The sequence below is a fragment of the Pleurodeles waltl genome, chromosome 10 (assembly GCF_031143425.1).
Source record: "Pleurodeles waltl isolate 20211129_DDA chromosome 10, aPleWal1.hap1.20221129, whole genome shotgun sequence".
NCBI lineage: Eukaryota > Metazoa > Chordata > Amphibia > Caudata > Salamandridae > Pleurodeles > Pleurodeles waltl.
The window spans coordinates 335,401,112-335,418,635 of record NC_090449.1 but is presented as its reverse complement, the minus strand read 5'-3'; the positions used below and the strand labels follow the sequence as shown (position 1 = coordinate 335,418,635).

Below are 17,524 nucleotides of genomic sequence, written 5' to 3'. Positions count from 1 at the left end.
CATTTGAAAAGAAAAGTTCACATTTTTTATTTAGAATAATGGTTTGCCCTGGTCCCGTGGACCACTGCCTACACCAAACAGACTATTTTTTAACATTCAAAAGGAAAAGGGTTCTCCAAGTGACCACTGTCATTTTGTGAATGGGCCTCTACCCAATCAAGGAGGTTGGTAAGTTTACATAAGTTTATGGCAACTGTATTGGTCCTAAACCATTGATGAATATGGATAGGAATCACTATTTAGATACGTTCCTTAAAAATAACGATTCCTTATCCTTTTCGAAACCTATATTAGAAGGTGGCAAAATGTTACAACTAATAAAATGAGTTTAGCTCATTGCTTAAGCAGTTGTTCTGTAACCAACGCCAAATCAGAGCATTTTAAGAACTAAAAACTCCTTTGTACATCTGGCCTTAGTTCTCCAATATTGTTTCACAGACCTATAAATCCAGGGACCTTTACAAACTGATATATTTTTTAACTCTTTCTTCCATTGGGAATATAGAGCATCATTAACAGTTAAATTGTCAATTTTCATTATGAACTCACTTAAACCCAGTTTTGAAGGTTAAACACAACTGAGCATTATGAGCGTTAACCTTTACAATCAATGTTTGCCATCAATGGAATTTATGTCATCAGTGCAGAACTTTTCTAGTATGCCTAAATCAATCAATTATTTATTCACACTAGTTTCCATTTGAATATATCTGTCTCCACAGATCTATAGAGCATCTTCTCTGTTATACATTTTTGGCCATATAGATGCAAAGGCGAATTAATAAAGATAAATCTACTTGTGAAGATCTCCACGTCAGTAGATTTATGTCTAGGGTTGTGCATACATCTCCACCTACATGAAATTGAGCAACTCCAGGAGGAGAATTATGCCTAGTAGTAGGTGTGTGAGTCCCAGTGCTTTAAATGAGGAAGTGTGGTCACGTACAACTTAACATTTGACCGTATTGTAACTTCACGGGTACATTTTAAATAAAAATCCATTATATGTAATGCCACAGAGTGCAAGCCTACATTATTTAGCTCTAGGAATAGGTGTCAACTGAGGACAATAGAGCACATCGGACAAGCAGTACTACTTTAGAGCACAGAAAAAAACATACACTGGGTTCTGCTCTTTTCTCAATGTGCTGTAAGATGTGTGTGTATATGTGTGTGTATGCATGTGTGCATGTGTGTGTGTCTGTGTGCCTGTCTATGTGGGCACACATAAGCTTGTTTTATGATATGCAGTTTGTTAGAATGTATCTGAGCACGTGTAAAGTGATGTTAGAAGTGAGGCGTTATTTCTCATTCATTAACAACTTAAATATTTGAAATTGTCTAGGTATTTTTATCTGTTATGTTTACTATCTAAAAATGATTTGTACACATGTCTGCAAGATACACAGTGACTGGACATCTTTTATATTCACTTCACTTTTTTTAATTGATTAGTAATTAAAAAAATATTTTTATTCAGTTTTTTTTATTATGATAGGCATACCACATCAATCAGTCAACTTGTACGGCGCTACTTGTTTCCCATGAGGCTATCCAGGTGCATGCAAGGTCCAGGGTCTCAGTCGAAGAACCAGGTTTCAGCATCCTTGGGAACTCCTGTAGAGTAGGGCAGGTCCTGAGGTGCAGGGGGAGGCTGTTCCAGGTGTTTTTCCACGAGGTAGGAAAAGAAAGTCCTCCTGTTCTGATGCATTGTATGCAGGAACATGAACCAGCATGAGGGAGGAGGAGCGGAGGTGTCTGGCAGGTTTGTGGAATCTCTTGTGGTGGTTGATCTAGGCAGGCCCGGAGTCATGCAGGGCCTTGAACGCGTGGGTGAGGATCTTGAACTGATATCTTTTCTGAACCCGGAGACAGTGGAGCTTTTGAGGTGGGAGTGATGTGAGTGTGACTAGGGAGATCTAGCATGAGTCTTGCTGTGACCATCTGGATGGTCTTTGGTGTTTTCGTATTCTAGTCGACTGGTGACAAGGGCTTGGGTGATGGTACATCTCATGCTTTCGGGAAGCCCCTTGAAAAGTTTATGTAACTGGTCTCTGGTATGCTCAGCTGGGCTGGAGTGGGCCCTAGTTCTGTCGACCACCAGGAGGCATCGCAGGGGGAGTTTTAAGATCAAGACCTCCGTCTTGACTTTGTTGAACTTTATTTGAGGTGGTTATCACTCATCCAATTGGCCACGCGGGTCATGCATTGGTGGAAGTTGGTTCTATCAGTGTTGGAGTTTTTGGAGAGGGAAAGAATGAGTTGCATGTTGTCGGCATAGGACATAATATTGATCAACAAGACCAAAACAATTCAGAGGGTACAAGTACAATTTACATAGTCAGTTTCCAACCAGGGGGTATATGCATCCCAGGGACTTGGGTACAGGTTGATCCTCCCCACAATCTCTCTATTAATGATATGTCAAGGCTTTCAGACTTATCTCCCTCAAGGTGATCTGTTTGGTGTGGGAGGGTCAGAAATATTCACTACCATTTCCACTAATTTTACAAGATATTCCATCACTTTGTCATCTGTGAGGCTGATTTATATGTTCTTCATTGGACAAGGACCACTCCATCAAATCTTTTTTACAGCAGTCCTTCCTCGGGGGGTCCCAGAGTTACCCATGTGTATTGCAATCTGCCAATTTGCAAGGACTGTGTTTTTCTATGCAGAGTTATCACCACCTTATTCCAAAATTCTACTACTGTGGGGCACACCAACGTCATATGTAAGAAGTTAGCAGCAGTTGTACTATATACCCCACAGAAAGGTATCCTGGATTAAACAAGGCCAACTTGCAGGGTACCAAATAAGTTTTGTGCAAATAGTGAAATTGCATTAGTGCAGACACTTGGGCGATTATTTTGATCTGTTTAGATTACTTTCTACACTCAGACTGTGTCAAGTTCTCCAGGCAGTGTGCAGTCCTGGGGTCTCTCACTTCACCTGTATCTCCCCTTCATCTTATACCATCACAACATGGAGCACAGTAATAAATTTCAAACATTCTGCAATAATGTACGCTGTCACATGATCAGACGGGGCCACAGGAAATGTGTTCCAAATAGAGCAAACAGTATATGCTATTCTAGCATATTGTAAAAATTAGCCTCGTCCTAGCCCTAACTGCTTTTGTGCCTGCTTGAATGTGATAAACCTAGTATTTAAGAACAAGTCTCCAGTCCAGCCATGTTACACCTCACCATCTCACCAAGTACGTACATGTATATCTCTTGCCATGTTTAAAACATTTTTATGAATCTAAATGGGTATACCAGATGCAAAGGGGGTCTTTTCAAGACTTTGACCACCACCATATACCACAAATCCGCAGCCCAACCCACCAAGCCCAGATTTCTACCCAACACTCCCCAGACAATCATAAATAATTCTGGCAACATTCCTCCCACAGCATACTAGTAAAGAGCTGCTTCTCCCAGTTCGGCCCCCCCGAAGCCAATGCACCACATGCTGCAAATACAAAAGCATGTCCAGGAGGCTGTGGCCTCCATCTGACCCATGGAAGTTACAGTATTTCTAACTAGACTCAGCTATGTCTCCCAAACCATACCAAAGTATATAGCAGCCTATCTAATGTACACAATGTTTCCATGGAGATTGGCCACATTGAGCTCTGCAGCACATATAAACTGTGGGGGAGGAAGATCATTTTGCCACAGATATTCAGCCCATAATTGAAAAGGGAAATGTGTTCCAGAACTCTACTCTGTGTTTCAATCCAACTACCACTTCACCCATATTAGGTGTTTGTTGGGCTCACTGCCAGCATGGTACCCATGCTCCTAAGAACTTGAAGATGTCATATTTTGATTTCAGCCACATGCTTACTGTCAAATATCCTTTGGGTAACCCCAACCTACCCAAAGATTTACCACAGTCAGTACTTAGGACTGATACTGCTTCACATTCCTCCAATTCTTCAAATATGTGTGGGTCTGATCTATGTGGGTCAAATAAATGTACTAAGGCATCATCTGCACACAAAGAGAATTCCCCATGGATGAAGCCTTCTCCATAAACCACAGCCTAATTGCTCAATTGTCATTGCGAATAGTAATGGTGATATTGAGAATCCCCATCTGGTTGTCCATTCCAAGGCTCAGACATGATGTTTTCCATGGGTACTCTGACTCTAGGTTCCATATGGAGCAATTGAACTCACCCTGTATTGTTAGGGCCAAAGTGCATACCTTTCAATACGGCCCATAAAAGCTGACAATTCACTGTGTCAAAGGCATGTTTCAAATCTAGAGATGCTACCTCACATTTTACAACTGTGGTTTCCACCACTTGGATAACATTGTATTTTCTCTGTATATTGTATGTGGTATTCCTACCTGAAATGAACCCTGCATGGTCAGATGTAATTATTGAGCTTATCAGTCCGAAAAGTATTTTCGGTAGGATTTTACATAGCAATTTCACATCAGTTTTAAGCACCAACCATGTCCTGTAAGGTGAAGACAACGCCAGGTCTTTGCCCTCTTTAGGGATAAGCACTATTACCACCTTGCGCTGCAAGTGAAGGAGTTCTTCCTTCTTGTGTCTCTTATTGAATACTTCTAGCAACTTCTCCAGCAAAAGGGATGGCATCACCTGGGCGATCTCAGCTGGGAAGCAGTCTGTTCCCTGTACCTTTTAGCTTTCATCATACCCTCGAATGATTCTATTAAATTCCCCCATTCTAGGCGGAGCCTCCAGTGTTGGCCATTATTCCCCTGTCAACCGCGGGAGCCTGCATATAGTGCATGATGTCTTCTGGGGACATTCTGTCTTTGGGAGAAGGTATCCTTTAAGTATACTTTCCACTCCTCATTAATAAGGTCATTTGCTACTTAGCCAGTGCATATGCATTCCCCAACTTCAGTAACTGGGCATGTAGTTTTTCTCTCTTCAACAACCAGGCCAACATTCACACCACTAAAGTCTTGCCCATCAGCATGTCAGTAATGAGAAGCAGTGCATGATCAGAAAGAAGCCTATTTAAATAGACAGTTTTCAAATAATGCCATGTCCTCTCTGCAACCAACCACATAGTTACACCTGCTGTATCCTTCATGTACACTTGAGAAATAACAGTAGTTTTTTTCTAGCGAGTTATAGAATTTCCATTCAGTTAAAAATCGATGACATCCTCAGTTAGCATCTTCTCCATTCTTGGCTTCATCTCAGGTCTTGAAAGGCATTTATCCAATATCCATGTCAGACAACTATTAAAGGCCCCAGCCCAAATAACTTTACAGTCCATGTATTGGGTCATTATCCTCTGAATTTCAGTAAAGTATGTCTTATTGTCTACATCGGGGGCATAAACAGAACCAGACAGATGTTATAACCTGTTAACAAGCCCACTATCATCACATGCCTTCATGACAGGTCGATGACTAACATTCTGGCCCTAAAAGGGGTGCTTGCTGATAATCAGGGCTCCTCTACCATAGTTTGAGTATGTGCCAGTGAAAATATGTTCCCTCCGTTTTTTTCCCCAATTTGGCCACCTCTGTCCTCAAAACAATTGCCTATTGTTAAATCCACTTAAACAATGATAAGCAACAAAAAAATACAAGTAATACATCAACGAACCCACCATTGGTTTTCCAACTGAAAACCCGTCCACTGTCATGACGGTCCACCCACCATATTGAGATGTTGGTGGTCGCATAGACTTTAACCCGCCTGAGTCCTAACTACTCTGCCAAAGATTCCCATCCACTATGATGGCACCATAGGAAAGAGTGGCTGATGGCAGGACTCCAGCCACACTTACCGCCGAGCAGATTTGGATGTGCCATATGGCCAAGCAAAAAGTGGCAGTCTGACCTATACTTCAGACTTGGTGGATCATGGCAGTGGGGTAGGGGGTGAAAACTCACCTTTTCCCGATTCCACTTCTGTTTATAGCTGAACACAACTGGGCAGGACACTCCATCGCTGCTGCCACTGGACCCTGGAGAAAATACAACCCCCCCACCATTACTGGACATGAAGGTAGGGAACCTGCACTGGGTGTGTATGTTGGGGGGGCCACTGCTCATGGGCACGGGACCACTGCAGACATATACATGTCACAGTAATGTATTAAAATTACTGTGACATGCATATGTCAGAGACACAGGTTGGTCAGACATGGATGAGGACACACTGGTACACAACACATACCAAACACATAAACAACTGTCATTATGGTGTCAGTATTCATTGCCAAACGAATGCTGGCACCACAATGACAGTACATGCACACTTGTCAACTGTGTCGAAGTGTGCCCTATGCAAGGGGACCTGTACCTGTCATGTTGCGCTTCAAGTTCTGTGTGTGAGACAGTACGTCTATGGATGTGTGCAATGCAGTTGGCTGGGTGAGGTGGAGGGAGGTGTAGTGGGAGATGTGGTTGTCTCAGTATGTGTGCCACTTGCATATGGCATAGATGTTGTGAATGTTGTGTTGTGTGTTGTGTTGTTATGCAGAAGTCAGAAGCATGTTGTTGCGTGGCCTGCCTGACGGCTAGGAAGGGCGCTCCCTCATGGCGGTCTACGGCAAAGCTGCAATACATCTAAATACAGCGGGCAAGACACTGTTGACTTGACAATCTTCTTCGGTCCGCCGCCGATGCAGCTTGGCTTTAACACCAGCAAGATCTAAATCAGGTGCTAGGTGTCCATGTAATAATGTACAGGGAGGTACTTAAGGTTTAGGTAAGCCACTTCTTATTGCAATGTCAGTCCATTTTTCATTCACCCAAGCCACAGCAACAATAATTAAAGTAGTGTAAACATAATAGTGAACATTATTAATACAAACCGTATTGGAAATTTACCAACAGTCCTACTTCTATCTCTACCTATTATTTGGTCTTCTGTTCACTTGCAACTATGTATATTTTCATTGTGAATGAGACAATCTCTATTGTTCACCAGTGGCAGGAGTGTAACACGGGGTATAGCCCCTGCAATGTATTGGGCCCTCCAACACTTAAGTGGCCCCAACCCTTCAGGGGTTCCCCAGTTAGCCCAAGGCCAATGAATATTTGTGACAGCGGAGACTCAGTGGCCCCTCATCACTTTCTGCAGATGGCCCTATCATTTTCATTATAACACTAGCCAATGTGCACTGCTCATCATACTGCCCCATACCCTAATGATGACTAGTAGTATGCTGTGCACCCCTGCTTCCTTCTACATGTACCTGCCGTCTTCAGCTCATTAGGATGTAACTGCTATGGTTCTGTTTCTCCAGTATGCCTCAGGTGAAGGGGCTCAGGGACTTAGCCCATGACTACAAAGAGTCCAGTAAAGGGTAAGAGAGCCATGCCTTTAAAGAATGGTGAGAGATAGTGAAACTTGTTACACTGCATGTAAGTGAACATCTATCATAGGTTTAGACTCACTACTGCTTCTAATCTATAGTGTACCCATCATGACCTCTAGGTTGCCCAACCACCAACACTGCCTCTAACCATCTCTCACACAAAGGAGCAGATTTATGAAAAGTGGTGCTGCACCTAGTGCAGCGCCACTTTTCTTGTGCCCCTTAGCACCCCCCTAAGGCCACCATGTGTGCGGCGTATTTAAAATACGGCACACTGTGGCGGTAGTCAGGGGTAATAGGTCCATAATTTTTTACGCTAGTCTGACGCTTTGCAGGATTAGCATCAAAAAGTTTGATGCTAATCCTGCAAGGCACCCAGAGGCCCAATGAATACAATTGGAGCATCCCTTTAACACCTGCTCTTAGCAGGCGTTAAAAAAGCAGATTAAAAATGATGCAAAGAAATCTCTTACATTTCTTTGTGTCATTTTCTTGCCCCCCCCCTCCAGCGCTAGTGCAGGCATAATGTGGCACAAGGGGTTACAAAGTGGCGCAATGCAAGCACTGCACCACTTTGAAATACGGGACAGTGTTTTTGGCCTTCCAATGCCACATTTGCATCAAAAAAAGGATCCTAATGTGGCATTGGAATGGTGCTAGGCCCTCTTAAATCTGGGCCAGAGTTGCTTTGCTCCAACTTGTATAAACGGCAACATTATTGCAGGTTGTCATATGATCACCACCACTATAGAGGCCCTTAACCCCACATCTAACTCCTCTGCAAGAATATTGTAGCCAGGCAGCTTACCATTCCAACGTCTATTTATCAAACTTATTGCGCGTGTTCAGATGGCAGCAGAAGTTTCCATTAGCACTACAATACACGGTGCATGGTTTCTACCAAGCTCACCAACCCACCCATGCCCCACTCTGCCCTTGGTCCCACAATTTGTCCTTGCCTCCCTCACTCATTCCTTGATCCCACACACTGTACTTGTCCTTTCATTCATTCATGCACGTTCCAGTCCATTTAGTCTTACATCCGTGCATAAACTTCATGCATACAATCACTTACTATCTGACTCACCCATCAATGCACCCCTTCCATCTATCCACTTCAGCCTGTGGTCCTATGCCCTGAACTTCCTTGGGTGTGCAAGTAGCATTCTGGCCCTTTCCGTCATCCTCTCTTTTATTGTGTTTTTCTCTGCCAGTTTAAGAACCAGCTGAGCCCAAGTCTCAAATCCGCATTTTTGTTTCTCACCCTTTTCTATGTGCATTGATTGATCATCATTAGTTCAAGAGTACTGGAGTTGTAACATGAACTCCAATGGCCCAATATTTCTGTAGACAATATTTAGGACAGACTATTTATCCCAGAAGATATTTTGAAAATATTCTGGAACCACACAATACCTGACTCAACGTCTCCTTGTCCTATTGTGTGTTGATCACTACCAGTCTGAGGATTCACAGAAACTAAGGGCCAGATGTATCATCAAGGCCATTTGCGATTCGGAAATAGCGATTTTTAAGAAATTGCTATTTCCCACTCGCAAAGTGCCATGTATCACATTTGCGAATCGGTAATAGCGATTGCTTAAAAATCGCAAATGCTATTACCGAGTCGCAAATTGCGATACCGGCCCCATTCGCACCTATGGGCCTGTTGGCCCATATCTGTGAATTTTTTGCATTTCCAAAATTGCGATTTCTGAACCAGAAAAAAACCCAGGGTGCTGGGTGCCTAAGGCCCCCGCTGCTGCACCCCAAACATTTTTTTGTGGAACATGTAAAGTGCACACATGCCAAAAGTGTGCTTTACATGTACAATTTAAAAATGCATTTTAAATGCATTTTTTAATTTTGCACATGCTTACCACCAAGTTCAACTTGGTGGTAATTAGTGATTCCTAACTGCCAAAATCGCATTTAGGAATTGCTTCATACATGTGCTAAGGAATCGCAAATAAGGAATCCTTATTTGCGATTTCTAATTTAGAGACGCGCAATTTGCGACTCTCTAAACAGGGTCGCAATTTTAAAGAATCGCTATTTTAGAGATTCCTTAAAATTGCGTTCAGAATGTATTTCATACATTATGAAATGCCATTTTGCATTCGCAAACGGGCATTCGCACCGTCTGCGAATGCAAAATGCTTTCATACATCTGGCCCTAAGGGCCATATGTACAAACACTTTTTCCCATAGACACAGAATGGGTAAAAACCTTTGCTACATCTGGCCCTTAGGGTTAAGGTTTAAGATTACTAATCTGCATCAAAACGTTTTGCTTGGTGTCAAATCTATTTCTCGACTTTTTAGGTTGTGTCATAACGAAGTGGACACCTATTCCAGCCCCGCACCGTCAATTTCCCTAGAAATGTTTTCTATGTGCATTTTGAGAACCGTTTTCTAAAGCAAAAGCAAAATAACCACTCAATTAATCAGATTGCAGTGATTCTTGAACCAATATTTGTGTTTCTTGAAGTTTGCAATAGACGACCTCTAGTTTTGAATCTTGGCGAATCGGCTTTGGTTTTTCATTTGAATATGCGATTCTACAATTAACGTGTGACGTAGACTGTCAGGTATTTCTATAATATCTTCTCCTACGATTTTTAACTATATCACACAGATTCTTACCAAGTCACATGTGCAAATTACGATGGACCAAATCCTATCTTCCTGCCAAGTTTGTCCGGGACACTTCCGTAAATAAAAATCCAATGTAATTGTGAGTGGGAAACAGAACTTTTGCACCACACTTTCAGTAACCTTCATGAAACGTAACCAACAAAATCAGAGATGGACATAGGCGAACAATAGCAAACGTCATCCAAATTTGATAAATGGTGCCAAAATATTATCATTATCAAAAAGGTCTTACATGCGAAAATGAAGTAAACCATAATTACAGAATCGAAGTAACTTGTTTTTAATATCAGAGTATTGCACAACATTTAGGTTTGTGACATTCTCTTTCCTAAATGGGAATTAAAATTTGATACCATATTCATACAAGTTTTCTGAACCTCTGTATGGCAGCATTTACGAGAAACTTTGAGCTTGACACTCAAACCTTTGCTGGAACTTGCTTTGGTTTGTGACTTTCATGGCATTACAGGGATACCCAAGAACATGAAGCAATGGTTAGAATCAGCACTAGCAGCGACCAAACTATGGGGTAATTATGACTTTGACAGACAGAAAAGGCCGTCCACTGAAGTCCCAATGGGCAGGTCACCGCAAATGTGGCCGCCTCCCTGCGGCGGGCCCCATTACGAGTCTCCTGCAAGTAGAAATGGTGTTTCCGCCCACTGGCCCAGCGGGAAATGGCCTACAGCACTATGAGCCGGCAGCAATGCTGTGATGTGTAGGGTGCACCAGCAGGCTGGACAGAGGGACCCCTGCACTGCCCATACCAAGTGCATGGGCAGTGCAGGAGCCACCCTGGGGCCCCCTACACCCTGTCTCCACCTGCCGTTTTATGGCAGTGCTACTGCCAGGAAACCGCTGGCATAGAGGGGAGTCATAATCCGCAGGCCAGCACTGCTTGCAGTGCTGCCCTGGCGGATTCTGACCACCAGAAGCGCCAGTCCATCCTGTGGTGGAAAAGTGGAGGTGCTGGCAGTGCAACTTCAGAGCTACCGCCGCGGTCGTAATGTGGCTGTCAGACCGCCACATTGGTGGTGGACCAACCGCCACTATGACACCAGGGTCGTAATGAGGGCCCATGCCTCCTGCGCCTCTGGAAATTGAGACTGCCCCCTACAATAGAATAATAGGCAGGCCCTAGGATGAAAATGGCATCACACGAAAGAGACTGAATGATCAGATGCAAGTTTACATAGCAATTTGGAATAGTGTATTGCGTGGAGCAGCAAACAGTAGTCAGATGACTGACTTGGAGGCTGCACATAAATACCTCTTGATGTAACTGCATCGTGTTAAGAAGGGTTCAATGCGAAACCGGTCAGATCAGATCATGTTTCTGCATTTTTTACTTAGTAATAATGCACCTTGAAGATTGTATTGTTATAAGAACGTTGAGTATCAATGACATGTGAGAGTCTTGAACAAAGTTCTCCTAGAATTGAAATATCTTACATGAATACATGTTATTGTGTATTGCATGCGAAAATGCTATGAAATAAAATAATAAAAAAATATTAGTTTGAGATCAAACAAGCCCATCACTTGTGGTAAGAAATCCTTGGTAAGTGCAAAAGATATGATACAATTAAGTTGGACACAGAGCAGTCTGTTTAGCAACATTTGGTATATTGTCTGTAATATGAAGACATTTGAGGATTTAAATTCTGAATTTGAGCCATTTGATCAATTGAAAAAATATATTTTACTTTGAACAGCAAACTTGAAAATGCATTAAAATGTATTTCTAATATGTCCTGTTGTAGGACCAGTGAGCAGAATTAATAGTGTAACTCTACAGGAATGCAGCCACCAAAGCCTTACCCTCCTTATCCGACAGGTAAGTTGACATAATTGGAATAACTATTATTTATGTTGTACTATACTCTGGCAACACCATAGCTCTCAAGCTATTTATTTAGCATGTTTTTTGTTGTGGGTGGGCCAGGACAGGTGTTTGAGCACTGACACAACATATATACAAACAACAATTATCTATAACACTTAGATTTATGAATAAAACATATAGATGCAGCAATTTTAAGCCTGCTCTGAGCAGGCTGTAAAATTCTGAAGCAGCGAAGGCGCAAAATGATGCAGTTAAATGTTGTAAATTGCACTGCGTCAGTTCTACATGGCTTTTTACCTGGGAACGCCTACCCTGCATACTTTATACATGTTGCAGGTGTAATGTGAAGCAGGGCTTTGCATACTGACACATTGAGCCCAATACGTCAGTTTGTAACTGTGGAGCAGTGTAGGGCCTTGCTAGGTCCACCGCTAATTATGCATCAGTGGTGCAAATGGCTTGTAAATGAGGCCCTAGGTGTGCACAATATTTGCAGTTCTCTCAGTATTTACCAGTGTTTACACATTCTAACACTAACTTTCATTGACAAGGACAGTATTTACTGTGAGGGGCAATTGCATTTTTCTAGAATTTTTACTGATCTATTTTTTGCACTTTTTATCTAAAAAGAGCATACATTGTATCATAATAGAGGCACACTTAAACCCTGAATTCTGCCCTCATCCCACCCCTGAAAGAAAGCCTCAGACCTGATATTGTCCCATGCATCACACCTCAATCCGTTTTTGAGAGGTGTTACCACTGTCCCAATTAAAATATTACAGTCATGCAGAGAAATTATAGTACTCCCATTTAAAGTGTGGCAATCCTGCTGAGGTGTGCTATTAACATCTGCTTCAAGTCCCTGTTGATCACTTTTCATAATGTGGGACTTTGGAAGGGCAGGTGTAACAAAAGTTAGAATGGCTAGTAGCTCTTCCTTTTTGTTCCTTTTGATTTTCCAATACAACCCACTGTGGTTAGTAGACCCACTTTGGACTAATTGTGGACGCAAAGGCGTGCTGCCTTGGCACATGACCTCCATGAAATCTGTATATTTTTGGACTTTTTACCCCAGAACAACTATCTCGCAAAGTCACTCCAGACAATTCTTTTTAGGTCATGCCTACTGGATAGCACATGCTGTCTGTTGAAATACATATTGCAGGCTTACCAAGAATGTATAGGTGTTGATCCAGTCATTGCTTACCATTGGTTGCTTTTCCATCACTTTCATTTGTCTGCTTCTTATTGAAGTCCAAGTTTGTCAATCTTATGTTTGTCCCACCCATGACGGATAGCCTCTTCACAAGCTCTTTTGAATGACATACTTCAATGCTACCTCTTCTTAAGACCCAAGATTGAGAAAATTATTTCCTGAGGAACCTGTCCTCGAACACTCAAATAACAAAAAATTAAGAGACATCATCATAAAAACAGAACTATCAAGAGACACAAGAAAACTGACCTTAGCAAGACCTAAGAAATTAACTCATCCCTCTTAAAGCTTTGTGCACTGTGGAAACATCATTAACAGTCCACATTGCAGTCACCCTTACACTGGTTAAAATATTGCACTAAAATAATTTTTGATAAGAACTTCGACTACCATTTTAGCAAGATAACATTTCTAATTTTGGGACAGACAGATAAATAGGATATCTTCTGAAGTGACTGTTCATGCAGCTGGAGTAGACAGGTTGTTTTATGTGGCATTAACAGTTCCTTTGTAACAATGGCACGTTTTTCCAGAGTACTTCATTTAGCAACAGCAGGATTGATGTCAAATTTGTATTCTAAATGAGTTTCAGGTGCATTGTTGAGAATCAACAGGTCTGGGTTCAAGGAACTCTTCCGTAGGTCTGTCACTCTTGAGCCTAATTGGAACATTTTCCTCCTTTCCCCAACCAAACGGGCTGGGTCTCACAGCAGCTAAGCATTACTCTTATGGGATTCATTGAAGTCTGTTTACAAATGTAGGTAACATAGACCCATAACTCCAGGAAAGTAGCATATGGTCACAGAATTCCTGGGGATGGGCTGAGGGAGAATGCAGTCCTCCTCCAGAAGTAAGCTCTACATGGAATCTTGCCTAGGTAAAGTGGTATGCATGTGGGAGGGGACCATTTACATATTAAATTACCTAAGTGAGTGTCCTATAAATATTTAATATAACAAGAATCTGTAAGCATAATTAGGTGAAATTCAGACCCATTAATATCCTTCAGTTGAGCCATCCCCACTTTTAAAACACCTGACATTAATGGGATATCCACAGTAGAGAAACAAACAGTCCTCTTTGTCCTTACTGATTCACTAATGTCCTTACTGATTCACTAATGGTTAATCACAATAGGCTTTGTTGGATGTTGTTTGCTGGGGTTGCGAGATGTATTGTGACATCATTCATTAAATGGCCAATTTAAGAAAATTACTATGAAGTTTGATGCACTATAAGTCAAAATGTCAGATATAATTTCCTTCCCAATTATTATAATAAGTGGTAAAGCATTGTGGGTACTTCAACTGTTGCCTTTCCTTTCATCAGAACAAACTGATAGCAAACACATATGTTTAAATAAATAGGTGGGCCAGGTCTTCTACAAAGTGGGCTCTGTATGTTTGTTGTAATTTGCAACAATTTCTCTGTTATGTTATGTGTATTATAGAGTGTGCTGTCACCGGCAAGGGTAGCCTGGTGCTAAGTAGGCATTTGTGACTAGCCTCACCTGGTGGTGATTGGGGTGTATTTGAAAAGCCAGGTCCTCAGGGTCTAGTGAAAGTCAAGGAGAGAGGAGGAGGCTGTGATATATATTGAGAGGTTGTTTCACGTTTTAGGATAGCTGTATGCAAAGACCGAGCCTACAGACTTGTTTCTGTGTATTTATGGGATGTGTGTGCCTAGGAGTCAGGCAGAGCAGAAGTGTCTGGGTGGTTGATGAAAGGAGAGCCATGTTGTGAAGTGCCTTGAATGTGTGTGTGAGAAGTTTGAACTGAGCACATTTGTGTGTTGAGGTGAATCTCCCTTAGGTTTGGTGTGCGAGTGATGGTTTTTCTGTTGTTACTTGGGAGCCATTTGAAGATATTCCTCAACATCTACAGGGTGCAGAATCAAGATCCTGTGACAGCGTTGACTTGTGAGGTTATGTCCAGTTTATTGTCAATGATGGGCCAGAGATGCCTGCCATAGGTGCTGGGGGTGGGTGCAGCCCAAGGTCGGCCAGACACCAGGAGGCTCCAAGGGTGTGGTGTGTATTCCAAAGATCAATACATATCTCTTGTCAGTGTTGAGCTTTAGACAGTTGGACTTCATCCAGCTGGCGACATCCATAATGCAGGTGGTGGTGAATGTGTCCTATTTGTTACGGTTCTTGCTCAAGAGTGCAAGTTGCATGTCATCAGCAAAGGAGATGATTTTTATGTCATGTGCATGGTTGACAATGGCCAGAGGGGTTATGTTTCCATTGAAGAGGGCCGGGCTGAAGGATGAACTTTGGCACTCTCCGACAATGTGTATGCAGGCTACTGAAGAGTATGGTACCAGGCTGACAGCTTGTGCTCTGTCAATCATGAATGAGCAGATCCATTGGAGAGTGGGTCTATGGATGCTAATCTCGTGTAGGCATCTGATAAGGATAGAGTGAGAGACTGTAGTAAAAGATGTGAAAGGTCCAGTAGGATGAGTGCCCCTGTAATTTTTTGTCCAGGATCATGAGAATGTCATCTCTGCAGCAATGAGGGCTGTTTCTGTGCTGTGGGTGGGTGGGTCTGAAGCCGGACTCCATGGCGTAGAGGAGTTGGTGCTTGCTAAGGCTGTTGTGGAGGCATCTGTTGATGATCTTCCCTTAGTTGTTGGCTGGGTATGATAGAAGAGAGAACCGTCTATAGTTGGTGTTAGACCTGACAGGCTTAGGGTGGTCATCCTCCAACTTTTTGCCTGCCTCCCTCTACTTTTCTGACACTGTTTTTACTGGTTTTAGGACTCTGCTCACTTTACCACTGCTTACCAGTGCTAAAGTCCATATGCTCTCTCACTTAAAACATGGTAAGATTGGTTTATACTCAATTGGCATATTTGATTGACTTCTAAGTCCCTAGTAAAGTGCACAACATGTGCCCAGGGCCTTTGGATTAAATGCTACTAATGGGCCTGCAGCACTGGTTGTGCCACCCATATAAGTAGCCCCTTAACCATGTCTCTGGCCTGCCATTGCAAGGCCTGTGTGTGCAGTTTCACTGCGACTTCGACTTGGCATTTAAAAGTACTTGCCAAGCCTTAAACTACCTTTTTCTACATATAAGTTACCCATAAAGTAGGCCCTAGGTAACTCATAGGGCAGGGTGCTGTGTAGGATAAAGGCCACACATACAATGTGTTTTATATGTCCTTGAGGTGGAAAACTCCTAAATTTGTTTTCCACTACTGTGAGGCCTGCTTCCTTTATAGGCTAACATAAGGGCTACCCTCATGGACTGTTTTAGTGGTAGATTCTGATCAGAAAGAGGTTAAAAGGTCATGGTTAGTATGGCCAGAATGGTAGTGCAAAACATGCTTATTGGTGAGGTTGGATTTTATATTACTATTTTAGAAACACCAATATTAGAAAGTGAGCATTTCTCTGCACTTAAGATCCATCAGTGCCTTACAGCCTGTCTCCCATCCATGTCTGGGTTGGGCTGGTTGACACCTCCTTTGGGCATTTCACCCAGGCAACCACAAACACAGGATACTCAGTCACACCTGCACTCATCTGCATACTGAATGGGTCTTCCGGGGCTGGAAAGGTGGAGGGGCCTGACACTTACATTTCAAAGGCTAGTGGCCTGCCTTCACACAATGGACTGCCAAACCCCCAAATGGGACCCTGGCAGACAGACCTGAACTGAAAGGGGACCTTGTGCACTTCAAAATCACTCTTTGAATTCTCCCCCACTTGCTGCCTTGCTGTTACCTTGCTGCCTTGCTGGCCTCTGGCTCTGCTGAGAAGTGCTCTCCAAGGGCTTGGATTGAGGTTGCCTCCTGTTCCTGAAGTCTCAGGGCCAAAAAGACTTCTCCTCTTCAAGGAAACTCCTTGTGCGATGAAAATCTATTCACACCCTGCCAGAAGAGACACACCGCCTGCCCAGTGGTGAAAGAATCGCTGCATTGCCGAAACAGAACAACGCAGCCCGGCTCCCTGAGTGGAGATCGAAGCAGTGCCTATGTTGGGATCGGAACTTTGACGCACAGTCATACTGGATCGACGCATTGCCGAGCCGGAACAACGCAGCCTGACATCCTGTGTGAAGAATTAACACAGAGCCTGCCGTGCGACAGAAACTCCGATGCATCGCCGTACCGGATCAACACACCACCTGTGGCTTCATCCCACACGCCCAGGATTTCCACTCATCGTCCCTGGGTGTCAAAAAACTCTGCATCGCAGTGAGGACACAAGACTGCGTGCCGGAAATCGATGCAAATCCATTGCAGCTGGGAAAAATTGTCTGTGAGCATCAGGAAATCCAAAGCACACCTTCCTTTTTCCATGCATCTCCTTTTCTGTGGCCTTTGTACGTGTAATTTTGATGCATACCAGGTACTTTTGTTAATTTCTAAAGACTTAAGACTCTTCTTATCATTGCAAAAGTGATATTTCAAATTGTGATTAACAAATCTTGATCTTTGTGACCTTAATTTACTCAGA

General features: G+C 42.8%; 1 protein-coding gene across 2 annotated transcripts in view; it reads left to right on the top strand.

Moving 5' to 3' along the window:
* Nucleotides 1-17,524, top strand: part of LOC138261519 (cell death-inducing p53-target protein 1 homolog) — a 617,762-nt gene that overhangs the window by 100,720 nt on the left and 499,518 nt on the right. For both annotated transcript variants that reach the window (XM_069210530.1, XM_069210529.1), the window contains exon 2: nt 11,755-11,828. In XM_069210530.1, the coding sequence (XP_069066631.1) occupies nt 11,792-11,828 (37 nt within the window). In that variant the 5' untranslated portion in view covers nt 11,755-11,791. The remainder of the gene's footprint in view (nt 1-11,754; nt 11,829-17,524) is intronic.